The sequence below is a fragment of the Miniopterus natalensis genome, chromosome 17, assembly GCF_054644295.1.
Source record: "Miniopterus natalensis isolate mMinNat1 chromosome 17, mMinNat1.hap1, whole genome shotgun sequence".
Classification (NCBI taxonomy): Eukaryota; Metazoa; Chordata; class Mammalia; order Chiroptera; family Miniopteridae; genus Miniopterus; species Miniopterus natalensis.
In genome coordinates this window covers 13,818,880-13,832,924 of record NC_142097.1, presented here as the reverse complement: position 1 = coordinate 13,832,924, position 14,045 = coordinate 13,818,880, and the positions used below count along the sequence as shown (strand labels likewise).

At 39.6% G+C, this 14,045-nt stretch overlaps 1 protein-coding gene across 1 annotated transcript in view; it reads right to left on the bottom strand.

Moving 5' to 3' along the window:
• Positions 1–8,909, bottom strand: part of METTL16 (methyltransferase 16, RNA N6-adenosine) — a 61,175-nt gene extending 52,266 nt beyond the window's left edge. Inside the window, exons 1-2 of the mRNA XM_016211150.2 lie at positions 8,789–8,909; positions 3,868–3,995 (exon numbers count right to left, since the gene is read on the bottom strand). Coding sequence (XP_016066636.2) covers positions 3,868–3,995 — 128 coding nt within the window. The 5' untranslated portion in view covers positions 8,789–8,909. The remainder of the gene's footprint in view (positions 1–3,867; positions 3,996–8,788) is intronic.
• Between the last annotated feature and the right edge of the window lie 5,136 nt (positions 8,910–14,045).

Genomic DNA, 14,045 nt, shown 5'->3' with positions numbered 1-14,045 from the left:
TGCCTCCTGCATGCCCCCGACTGGGGACCGAGCCTGCAACCCAGGCATATGCCCTGACTGGGAATCAAACTGGGACCTCCTGGATCCTAGGTCCATGCTCAACTGCTGAGCCACACACGGCCGGGCAACAAACAGATTTTACAGAGAAATTATTCTCATGATTTAACAAATATTTATTGAATGTCTATTCAGAAATGTTGTGATAACAGATCTGTTTGGTCTGATCTGAGTGATTTTAAAAATATATACAGTGGTACCTTGGTTTTCTAATGTAATTCGTTCCGGAAGACCGTTCGAGTTCTGAAACGTTTGAGAACCGAGGGATCAACAACCAACAGCTAGGCCTCAGGATCTTGCACTCAGTGGACGCCGTGTGGCATGTTCGACTTCCAAGGCATGTTAAAAAACCAAAGCATTTACTTCCAGGTTTACGGTGTTGGTAAACCGAAATGTTCGTCAACGGAGATGTTTGAAAACCGAGGTACCACTATATAAATCTTAAATCATCTTAAAAATTCTAACCATCTTAAAAATCCTCCTCTGGTTCCTCAATGTCTAAGCAATCAAGTCCATTCTATCTGTATGCTATGAAGGGCTCTCTGTCATTTTTCTGTTTTCCTTTCAGTCTCATCTTCTTTTATTCCCCAATCTGCTATCCTGTATCAACTTTAGCTCCATCTACATGCAGTTCTCCAAACTTACCATGCATTTCACAAAATTCTGTTCTCTACAGTTGGAATTCCTCCCCCTGCTTCTACTTACCCTCCAGTATTCAGTTCAAAGGCCCAGGGCCTTCACAAATAACATCCCAACATCACTGCTGTACCCTCTTCAGACTTCTGTTTCAATTGCCTATGAAATACTCCACTTGAATATCCCACAGACTTCTCATATTCTATATGCCAGAAACTGAAAACATCATCTCCCCAAAACCAGCTCATTTCCCCTTGGTCCCTACTTCATTAAATGGTACTATCACCTATCTTCTTGCTAATTTGAAATCCTAAGCACCATACTTGGTTCCTACTTCTTAATTTCCAACATGTCCTGCTAATTCTATCTATGAATTTCTCTCTAATTCATCCAGTAATCTGTATCCCTACTGCCCCTATCTAATTAGGCCACCAATGTATCTAATCTGGATTATTAAAACCATTTTCTACTTACTTCCCTGTATCTCCAGTCTTAATTCCCCCTGCAATCCACCCTCCACAATCCTGTTCCTAGAACACATCTGTCGAAACACAATTCTGAACATGTTATTCCCCTACTTTAAAACTTTAGTGGATAAGGATAGGGATGGTAACTGTGAAGACACAGACCTCTCCACACCATGTCCTTAAGATAAACTCCAAACTCCTCCCCGGGCCTTATAAAGTACTGCAAGCATAAGCCTCCCCAGGCCCATCTTCTGTCAGTTGTCCTAGGCATGTCCAACTTTGCAGTTCCCCTACTGTTGGTGCTCTCTGCACACACTGCTCCCCCACTTGTGTCACTCTTCTTTCTGCTGGGCTAACTCCTACTCATTCTTCAGAACTCAACCAAGACACCACATCTGTTTCAAATGATTTTCTAAATCCAAAGTCAGGGTCAGATCCACTTTCTGTGTGATGCCATTCACACCCCACAGATTCTGAGAAACTCAGGCAAACAAGGCCTGTTTATCTGTCCACTATCCTCACTAGTGTGTGAACTCCAAATACGGCAGCAACTATGCCTTCCTCTTCTTCTTCTTTGTCATTCTTTTCCTATTCTGAACTGCAGGAAAAACATATGTGAAAAACTCAGCCAGGCTCAGGGGAGTAGTGGAAATTGGTGGAAAAACTATCAATAACTTAAGATATGCAGATGACACCATCTTACTGGTAGAAAGTAGCAATGATTTGAAACGACTTCTAATTAAAGTGAAAGAAAAAAGTGCCAAAGCAGGACTATATTTGATCAAGACAAAAATCGTAACCGCAGATACACAACTTTAACATTGACAGAAGATACTGAAATTGTTAAAGATTTTGCTTATATTGGTTCAGTCATCAATTCAAATGGAGACTGCAACCAAGAAATCAAGAGAGGGCTGAGACTCAAAGGGCAGCAATGGAAGAATTAGGGGAGATCCCCAAGAGCAAAGATGAGTCATTAGAGACCAAGGCGAAGATCATCCACACCCTCGTGTTCCCAATTACTATGTATGGATATGAAAGTTGGACAGTGAAGAAAGCTGATAGGAAAAGATGGATTCATTTGAAATGTGGTATTGGAGGGGAGCTCTAAGGACCCTGGACCACCAGAAAAATGAACAAGTGGGTCCTACAGCAAATTAAGCCTGAAACATCGCTGGAGGCAAAAACAACAAAACTGAAGCTGTCCTACTTTGGGCACACTGTGAGAAGCAGGGTTCTTCGGAAAAGACGATATTGCTGGGAAAAATAGAATGCAGCAGGAAAAGAGACCAAATATGAGATTGATTGACTCCATACAAGAAGCCACAGGAATGAGTCTGGAGCTGAGCAGGGCTGTTGAGGACAGGACATTGTAGACATCACCCATTCATAGGGTCGCCAGGAATCATAGCCAACTCAATGGCATGTAACACATATCCACATGTCTTTCTTATTATGACTTTCCTAGAACTTAGCACAGAATGATTAATAAATATTAAGTAGTACAGAATTCATAACTGGGGCTGTGCTCAACTTTTTATTGAATGAAATAGACAAAAAAGCTTGGAAACCATGGTTCTGGAGCATTTGATCTCAGCTTTTGCATACTGGGATGGGGAGTGATATCACAGATCACTTTGAGAATCCGATGAAAACTAAGGATTACTTCCCAGAAAAATGAACATAAATATATTTTGTAAATACTTTTATATGATTTCTAAGGTATCTTGGTCCTCAGGTTAAGGCCTGCCCTAGGACCTCTATTTCTAAAGTCATAAGAAGACTGCCAGGAGAAAGAGGTCAGCCCAATGATCCTATTATTCCTTCCCTTCCCTCCTCCCCACAGTTAAATCAGCACACCTTTCCCCAGGCCGGCATGGAATTTCCATCCCCTCTTAACTCCCAGAGTTTAGGAATGTAGTCAAATATTTCCTTCTCAAGGTTCTGTTATGCACATCCATTATCATAATCTCCCATACCATTATCATAATCTTGGCCATTTCCTGAAGCACTCGTACTATTATTTTCTTAATTTTAAAAAATCAGCTTTTTTACTTAAATACAGTGACATCCTAAGTAATAATATCTGTGAAATCACAGTTTTGATGTCATGGTTATTATTTTCCTACCTCAAAATAACATACACTTTAAAAAAGAACTTTAGACCATCAGCAGCCACATTATTTTTTTTTTAATAATTTTTTTTCAAATTGATTTTTAGAGAGAGAGAGGAAGGAAGAGGGAGACAGAGAAGCATCGATGTGAGACTGCCACTGATCAGCTACCTCCTGCATGCCCCCTACTGGGGATCAAGCTGGAAACCAGGGCTTGTGCCCTGACTGGGAATCCAGTCAGCAACCTTTCGATGCATGGAGGATGCCCAACCAACTGACCTATACTGACCAGGGCACCAGCCACCAAGTTTTAGAGCACAATTCTAAGGCCTCTGCAGTACTCTGGGGTCTCTTCTGGGTAAGCAATAACTTGGACATTGAGAGGGATTTTTCTTAAAGCCAGAGGAAATTTAAAAACATTTGTCCAATCCTCTTATTTTATAGATTAAAAAGTTAAAACCCAAAGAGGGTAAGTGATTTGTCCTAGGATTAGTATTCAGGTCTACTATCAGTCCAGTACACTTTCCACTACTCTGTACCATTCCGATTACACTACAATAATACATATCAAGAATTCTTCATCTGTTACCTACCTCACTCTTCCATTCAGATTTATATGAACATGTTGCTTAAAATCTGGATATTTGGATGCCAGATATGCAAAGTCAGGAGGTTTGTCCTTGTATCTATTTCTTGCATGCATTGATTTACTCAGAGCCATCTTTAAAAAGAAAAAGAAAAGGGGAAAAGTGAGCACATTTAGTTTAAAAAATATTAATGGGGAAAAACCGTGGTTGCCAAGACACTAGTTACAGCCAACACATCCTTACCAATCAAGTGAGAAAGTAGAAGTTACATTTTTTAAATGTGCAAAACAAAAAGAATATGAAAAGATGCTCAACATCATCTGTCATTAGAAAAATGCAAATCGAAACCACAATATGATACCACTTCTACCCATTAGGATGGCTATTATTTAAAATTTTTTAGAAGAAAATAATAAATTTTGGAAAGAATGTGAAGAAATGAGAGCCCTCATGTATTGCAGGTGGGAACATAAAATGGTACATACTTTGGAAAACTGTTGGTGGTTTTAAAAAGTTAAAACACAGAATCACCATATGATCCAGCATTTCCACTCCAAAGTATATGCCAAAGAACTGAAAGCAGGGACTCAAACTTGTATTTGCCTACCAATGTTCCCAGCATCATTATTCACAACAGCCAAAAGATGGAAACAACCCCAACCGTCCATACACATGAATAAACAATGTGGTATATACATACAATGGAACATTCAACCATAAAAAGGAATGCAATTCTGATCCGTGCTACAACATGGGCAAACCTTAAAAACATTATGCTAAGGGAAATAAGCCACACCCAAAAGGAGTATTATATTATATTAAATATCGCATTATACCACTTACATGAAGTGCCAAGACTAGGCAAATTCATACAGATAGAGCACAATAGAGGTGACTAGGGGTTGGGAGGAGGGAGGACTGATGAGTGATTCTTTAATGGATACATGGTTTCTGTTTAGGATTAAAAACTTCTAGAAATGAATAGTGGCGACTGTTGCACAACATTGTGAATATACTTAACGTTACTGAATGGCACACGGAACATTTGAAAATGGTTAAAATGGTAAATTTTATGTTATATATATTTTGCCACAATAATGTATACAGCATATGATGAAGCTTTTTTTTTTTTTTAAACCAAGGAAAGAAAATTGGAAACTATTCCTTTAAAGCATCAAAGTAGCAGAAAGTCCTATAAACTACAGCCAAGAATATTATAATCAGAGGTTAGTTTTCACAATAGCCTTGCATGGACTGAATATTTTCTAGTGTACCAAAAATCACTTAAGTCTCAAAAAATATCTTCTATTCCAATTTCCTTTGAAAATGTCAGTCTTGTCACTCCTAGGTAGCTAAAACTAAATGAAAACAAACATAATTTGTCTTCCACCAGATTACAAAGAGGAAAAAAGTTAATGCATTTATTGCAAAAAATGAAAACTAGAAGAAAAGCCATTGATAGTGATTTAGTAAAACTCTGTAGTTGGTAATTTAAAAATATTTTAGAATACTACATACTCTGGGTAGTAGGTGACTTTTATTTTCTTTATACCACTCTGCATTTCCCATTCTTTTTTATAATGAGCATTTATCTAAACAGTACTATGTAAGCCAGAAACCTAGGAATCACCAGATAGCTCTCTAGCCCTCTCATATCCCAAGAAATCAACAGTCACCTGGATTTAATCTACTAAATACCTCCCAAATCCATCAATTTTTCCCTATCTCCACCAATATAAGCCCAATACAAGTTACCTAGACTGCTATAACAGTCTCTTAACTGGTCTCCCTGAATCCTCTTTTATTCTCTCCATTCCTTTTTCCACCTTACAGTGATAATTTCTAAACACAAATCTCATCACATCCTCCTCGTATGCCCACTTGCTCAAAATCTTACTCTTAGGATAAAAACAAAAAACCTTACTTCAGCATACAAATAAGGTCGAGCCTGGCGTGGGCTAGCCCATTTCTGTTATTATCAGCTTAAGTCACACCCCCTCCACTCCCAAGCTCATTTTTCTGTCCCTCCACTCTGACAACAGGGTCTTTACACAGGCTACTCCTTTTGTCTATAAGTGATTTTCAACTCTTTTCATCTCATGGCACACATAAATTGCTAAAATTCTGCGGTACACCAAAAAAATCTATTATATTTTCTGCTGATCTGACCAAAAAAAGGTGTAAATTTGATTAATTCACACCAGACAGCTATTACTGTGTTGGCTATTGTCATTTTTTTACCTGACTAAATAGTCAGGTATTGCATGTTTTAAAAACTCTTGTGGCACACAGGTTGAAAAATCGCTGTTCTACAATGTCCTCTACCCTTCCCCCCCATTCACCTGATGAATTCCTACTCATCCTTACTATCACACTTCAAGCATCTCTTCTTCAGAAAGGTCTTTCCTTCCCTAATCTCCCTGGTTAAGTCATATCTGTAATTTTACATAGTAGTAACTCTGTTAACACACTATTTCAGAAGGTTTTTTGACAGCTTTGTACATTGGAAATTTAACAACCATTTTCAAAAAAGAATTGTCTTCACCCAGACCTTTCCATATCATATATCCAACTACCCACTAGACTTCTCCCTTGAATGGCTGAAAAGTATTTCATGCACATGTCTAAAATCAAATAATTTCTACCCACCCCGAGATGGTCCTCATCTAATCTTCCCTATTTCACTGAATGACACCACTTTCTTGTGGTGCACAACCTGGAAATCTTTAGCATCTTCTCCATTCCACCTCCCCCATTCCAAACGCACCATGTCCTGAATATTCTCCTCATTATTTCTTGACCCTATCTATTCCCCACCCTTCACAACTCCACATCTCTAAACCAGGTGATTATCATCTCTTTCTCAGATTATGATAATAGTCTCTAACTGATCTCTCTATAACCACTCTAGCCCCTGCAATCCACTTTTCATGCAGCAGACAAGTCTTCCCTCCCCCATCCCACACAAATCTGCATATTCTTTGCTAAATCCCTTCAGTGGCTTCCTAAAGCTATTAGGTTGATAAAGTCCAAAATTATTAACAAGGCATATACAATCTAGGCCTTGCCTATCCCTCCAGCCTCATTAGTTGCTACTTCCCTCTTCCAGCACTATGCTCCAGACATATTGCTCTTCTCATTTTTCTTCTTTCATTTACTCTGACATTTTAAAGGTACGTTATCCTAAATGCATAAGAACAATGCACAGGGCTCACTTAAGATAAAGACTGACTTTTGCTAAGAGAGCTACAGGCCCGCAACGTAACTACCCACTATGACCTGCCCAGTTGGAATTTATGATCAGACCATCTTGTGTGGTTATTTTTTGGTGACTGGGCCTGCCATGTGGCCCCCAGGAGCTTGTCAGGTTTATTACATAGGCCCTTTTTCATTCACATACAGCTGATTCAATTCATTCCTACATTACTCAATCTTTTTGGTCAGAACACATACAGAATGAGTCAATAAAGCCACTTCTTTGCTAACCAAGCTCCTCATACAGGCAGTGGGTCCTTAGCTAAATCTATCACATTTCTCAATTTAGTTCAGTGTCACTTCTTGCCTGGTATCAGCATTATCACCTCCTTCTAACCTAATCTACTTCCTCTTCCTGACACATTCTGCTCTAGCTACACTGTCCTCCTTGTTGTCTATAGATTCTGGTATACTCCTGCCTCAGGACTTCTGCATTTGCTGGTTGGTCTGCATGGACTTGTCTTCCCCCAGAAACACATACGTGCAAGATACTCTGGGCTTGTTCAGGTCTTTGAATCAAATATCACCTCACTGATGCCTTTCCTGCTGAGGACCTTTACTCAAAATTGCAGGAAGCGAACACACTCCTGGTCTCCCTTACTAGCTTCTATCTTCTACATAGAATTTACCTATTTGACATTCCATATATTTCACTTATTTTTTTAAATTGGCTCTGCCACCCTAGCTGGTTTGGCTCAGTGATTAGAGCGTCAGCCCTTGGACTGAAGGATCCTGGGTTTGATTCCAGCCAAGGACACATACCTGGGTTGCAGTCTCAATCCTCAGCCTCTGTCCAGGCGCGTGGGGGAGGCAACCAATGAATGTGTCTCTCTCACATCAATGTTTCTCTCTCTCTCTCTCTCCCCCCCTTAGACTCTCTCTGGAAAATAAAATAAAATAAAACCTGCCCTGCCACTAAGCTTCACGAGGGAAAATCTTTTGTCTAGCTCATTCACTGCAATATCCCAGCACCAAAATTAGGGCCTGAGAGAGTGGGCACTCATTATTTGTTGGCTGAAAACACTGATGTGTAACTCTTTTCACTGTCCCGGCCACTGAAAGTCAGCACCCTCATTCTCGGTAAACGTTTCCCCATCTTGACTCTCAGAGGGGTTTAGTCCTAGGGTTGGGTCTTTTTCTTCCGGGTGTCCGAGTCTGTCCAAAAAGCCGAAGTAGTAGAACCCTGAAGCTACTGTTTCCTTGGTTTCTCTTGATCCTTACATAGTCTTCTTCAACTAGCACTCACCTTAACACAGTCTAAATTTCGCTTTCAGAATCTCAAATCCCATCTTAACAGATCCCTCCCACCTCAACACCAATCTCCCTTTTTCCTGGTTGCCTTCCCTCATAAATACTTTTTCTTATAGTCTCACTACTGCCAGTTCTCCAGCTCTTCCACTCCTTCCACACTCTCATCTTATCCATTCAGTTTGTCTTCCCGTCTCAGTTTCGGATCTTTCTAAACCTCCTCAGCCCCGGGGGTCTTCCCTACTTTAATCCCTAGTCTCCATTCAATTAGTCAGTTCCTCACCTGCCTCCAGCCCCTATCGGGTCTGTCTCCCTAGACTCCGAAGTCAGCACCTCGTGGGCCCAGAGCCCGAGAACGAGGAACCTGGGTGACACATGGGCTAAGTGAACTCCCAACCATTGTGAAAGACAATAAGTGACTTACCTCTGAGAGCAAAATTCCAGCCAGACCACCAGTCTGGAGTGGGCCTCTAACCCCAGTCTCAAGCCATTTGCAGCGTGAAGCTCCTAGAAACGCAGGTGTTACGATCCCAGCGCGCCGCCATCTTGGGCAACCATCCAGCCTCGTGATTGGACAATCAACACCTCGCGAGATCTGTAGTAGAGTCTGAAGAAAGAAAAAACTATCGCGAGACCTAGAGTTTGCGGCTCCTTCCAACAGAAAAAGGGGCGTGGTAGCCAGCGGTGTCCTTTGAGCGAAGGTACCTGCATTAGAATCCGCTAGGTAACTTGTTTTTTGCAAATATAGATTTATTTATTTTTTAAAGTTGCTTTCTGAGCCTCACTGCAGACTTACTAAATCACAGTCTCTGGGGTTGGTCAGGAAATAGGAGGAGGGCGGCGGGGGCAGGGGGCGGGGGAGAAGGCTTCTGGATTTGATGGCGGGCAGTTAGCGTTTATTGTGCAACAGGCCTCTACAGCGATGCCTCATTTTAACATCACAGATAAACTGTCAGGTAAGAAAGAGTAGTTTCATTTACAGAGAAAGAACTGGGGATCATTTGTTCAAGATCTGACACCCTGATGATATCCAGTCCCCGCTCTTTGTATTTCTTCACCTGCCTCTTGAGCTGGAAGCGCTATTAAATACATTTCATTTTTCTTTTCAACTCGGTTTTATTCATTTGTACCCTCTGGTAAGTGGAGTGAGCATTAGTCTCCCTACTTTACAGGTGTGAAAAAGCGGTGCATTACTTGCCCTGGCTCAGTTGTGTGGCTCAGTTGGTTGGAGCGTGGTCCTGTAAACCCAAAGGTTAGGTTCCGCTCAGGACACGTCCAGGTTGCGGTTCCATCCCAGATCCGGGCATGTGGAGGCATCCAGTGGACGTTTCTCTCTCAGAAAATAAAAATAAAAATCAATGAAAATCAATAAATGTATCCTTGGGTGAGGATTTAAAACAAACAAACGAAAAAGGTAAATTACTTTCAAAAGATATACAACTAGGGCTAAAGTCTCTGGACTCTCGCCTAGTACCTCTTTACATTAAAAAGCTTGTCTAGGCCCTGGTAGTTAATGTGAAAGCGTCTTGCAAACGATTGCCATAAAATTGAGAAGGAGTAAGGAATGGAGATCTCAGCTTTACCAGTAGTCACCCAAGGAAAGGCAAAGAGGTGTTTTCATTGTCTGTTACGTAACCAACCACCCCAAAATGTACAGTTAAAAACATCCCACTGTGGACTGGGATTAGCCTGCCCCCCCCCCCCCCCCCAGCCATTCTTCTGCTGTAGTTGCTGTTCATAGTAACATTCACTGGGGGCTGGTTCAGCTGGAATGACTGGGCCCCTCTCCTCCTGTAGTCTCAAAGTCTGTCTCTCTCTCTCTCTCTCCATGTGACCTTTTCTAATAATCTCTCCAGCAGAGTAGCCAGGCTTCTTACATGGTGCTTCAGGTCTCCCAAAAGGGCAACAGTGGAAGCTTAGGCCCAGAACTGGTGCTTTCACCATGTTCTATTTGTTAAAGCAAGTCAAAGGGCCAGCCCAGACTCAAAAAGTGGGGACAATGCCAGGGCACCTTCCAGTACTAGAAGGTATGGCTCACTGGGTCTACCATTGTAGTAGAATACCACAGAAAGTTTTCTGTCTTTAGTTGGTAGTGACTTTGGTATTGGTTATTTTTGCAGTTTTTAGTGCTTTCTTCTCGTAAAGTAAAAGAGAAAATAGCCATGGAGGTAAGACTAGTAGGATTGAAAGTGGATTGTATTTAAAATGCTGGTGAATTTCTCTGTTAACTCCAGAGGTCCAGCCTCCCCTGTGGGTCGAACCAGAGAGCCAGGGGCGCTCTGCAGCCAGGGAATTTGGGCTTTAATCTTGCCCCACCACTCACTGTGATTATGGACAATTTACTGAAACAATTCAAGCCTCAGTTTGCTCAATATTGCAAAACCAAATAGTAATAGTAATCTCATAGAGCTGTTGTGAGAATTAAATCAGATAATGCATATAAAACACTTATAGTTTCTGGTTCATAGTAAGCTATTACTACTACTACTACTACTACTACTACCATTCCTTATAACATCTCTGGTCACTTTCCATTTTTAAAAAATTATTTCATAAAGATAAAGCATATTCATTATAGTAAATTTTTTTCATTATAGTAAATTTGTAAAAAAAAATTTTTTTTAATAATACAGGAAAGTATGAAAAAGAAAGCAAAAATTATCTGAAATCTCACTACCTAGAGCCAATCACCATCAAATTTTGGTAACCTTACTTCTAGACCTCTATATATCCATAAGGATATATGACTAAATAATTTTATAGAAATATTATTTATATTTTTACTCAAATATAAGTTTTAGAGATTCTCTAACTTTAATTAATATAGTTCTACATAGTCCTTTGTGATGGGTGCATAGTATTCCGTTGTATGAACGTAGCACACTTTTTAACTAATTTCCTTAAGGATGGACATATGTTCGCCTGCTCCTAAAATTGTGGTACAATGATAAATACATCTTTAAATTTTTTTACATAAAATGAAAATTGTTTAGAGACTACACAAAATAGATTAATAAGATATTCAACATCTGTCTCTTAGGGCTCATCTCTCTGATTTACCCTCAATTCCCAAGAATATAATCTGGTAGAAGTCTGTCCAACTTCCATACACCAACGAGGACAGTACAGGCATCCAGGTAGTCAATTACACCTTTTCTTCACGCTGCTTCTTTATATAAACTGATTCTGCACATTCAGTGGGTAATGCTGCTGATTCTGAAATGTTGCATAGCTGGTGCCAGAACTGCTTTCAGCATCAGCCACCTGCAGGACTGAAATTAACCCTTGAAGGTATCAGCCTGGGCTCCTACTTTACAGAAGTTAATTATTTCAAAGACCTTGTTATTCTTCCCTGCCACCGTCCTTTGGCCAAGGCCAGCCAGTCAACATCCACAAGTCTCTATAACTTCATGTCTGGGGGGAGCACTGATTGAGTATCAATTCCTTCTAGCCTGGAAGACCCAGGGTCCTCCTTATATAAATTTATCCAGCTCCTTCTTAGGGACCACGTTAATATATCAGAGACCTAATGGCCACCTTAATTAAGTCACAAAAGCTATATCCTACTCCCAGAATAATGACTGACTTAGCCTATATTCACGTAACTGAGAGAGCTACTCAAGTGATGCTTTACATTTAGGACACCTTATTTTTTATTATTATAAATAATGCTGAATTCTTTCAAGAACTTGGAAAGTAAATTTCAAAAAAGTAATAGCTGTTGGGAGAACTGGATTTAAATGTACATCTGACTACCCTCCCTCCTATTCCATGTCCCCAAAACAGAAGATATTAATTAAAAATAAATAAACACCAAATAGTGCTGATAACCCAAAAATAGTGCCATTGACAGACTAAAAAATTTGAGGAAATTATTGCTAAAGTTGATTATATAAAAATTTTAAAATTCAGTATAAGCCCTGGCTGGTGTTCTCAGTGGTTAGAGTGTCAGCCGGCACACTGAAGAGTTGAAGTTCTATCCCCAGCCCCAGTCAGGGCTTGTGCTCAAAGCAACCAATCAATGTTTCTCTCTCTCTCTTCCCCTCTCTGTTCCTCCCTTTCACCCACTCTTTCTAAAAATCAATGAAAAAAATATCCTCAGGTGAGGATTAACAAAAAATAATAATAAATAAAAAATTTTACAATTTTAATATGAAAAAAGATAGTACAAGTAATAGACAACAAGTAGAAAATATTTGCAATATATATATAACAGACAAGGGTTAATACCCAAGATATATTTTCAAACAATGACAGATTAATAAGAAAATAAGCCAGTGTTAAAAGGAGCCATAGAGCCCCTGGCTGGGTAGCTCAATTGATTAGATGTCATCCCAACATGCCAAGGTTGCAGGTTCAATCTCTGGTCAGTGCTTATACAAGAAACTACCAATGAATACATAAATGAGTGGAACAACAAATTGATGTTTCCCTCTCTCTCTCCCCTTCTCCATTCCTCTTTCTAAAATCAATAATTTTTTTTTTAAATTAAATGAGCAATGGATATGAAGAGGAAACTCACAAAAGAGCATATATAGTTGACCAATGAATGTATATGAAAAAATGATTGAATGCATAAGTAACCATAAAAAGACATAGTAAAATATAAGGTATCATTTTTAATGTATCAGATTAATAAAAATAAAAAATATTGATAATGTTCAATGATGGCAGAGGTTGGTAAATTGGTTAGCTTTTGATGTGTAACAAACTAAAACTTTGTGGCTTAAAATAACAGACATTAATTATTACTCAAAATTCTGCATATTCACTGGGCAGTTATTCTGATCTGGGCTAGTTCAGCTGATCTCTGCAGTTTGCTGGAGACTACACTGGAGCTTGGATGGTCTAGGATGACCTTTCGTGCCTGGCAGTTGGCAAGCTGCTTGGTCTAGGGTTAGGATCAACAAACTACTTCCAGTGGGCAAAATTGGCCACACCTACTTATTTACATATTATTTATGGCTGCTTTCACAATACAACAGCAGAGTTCACTAGTTGCAAGAGATACCATATAGCCTGCAAAGCTGAAAATATTTATTATCTAGTCCTTTACAGAAAAAGTTTGCCAATCCCTGGTCCAGGGAACCTAAGCTAGAAGTGTGTCTCTCTGCTTCACATGATTTCTTGCCCTCCAGTGGGATAGACTGGATTTATTCACATCACAGGACATTACAATAAAATGAGAAAATAAGCTACAGTATCTCTTAAGGCCTACGCCAGCCTAAATACAAGGAGTAGGGAAATAGACTTCATCTCTGGGTAGGAGGAACAGCAAAGAATCTGTGGTCAATTGCAATCCACCATAGCAAATATAAATTGTCCTTTTGAAGGCTAATTTAGCAATATATATTTTTAAATCTAAAATGGCCAATCGTAGAATATCTGTGAAAGGTAAAAACTGATGGCAGCGATTGATTCAGGAATGAAGAATTGACAATTGGGAGACAGGAGTAGGAAGGAGATTTGCATTTCAGTATGATTGATGTGATTTTTGAATTTTGTATGAGGTATATTGAAAATGAATAAATGTGTATATATTCTCCTAACCAGCAATTCCATTTTTAAGTTATATCCCAGAGAAATTCATGTTTATGGTGAGATTAAAGTAGGCATATTGATGATCATTGTCACATTGTTAATAAAATAGAAAAAAAAGGGGGAGGGAACAACATAAATAT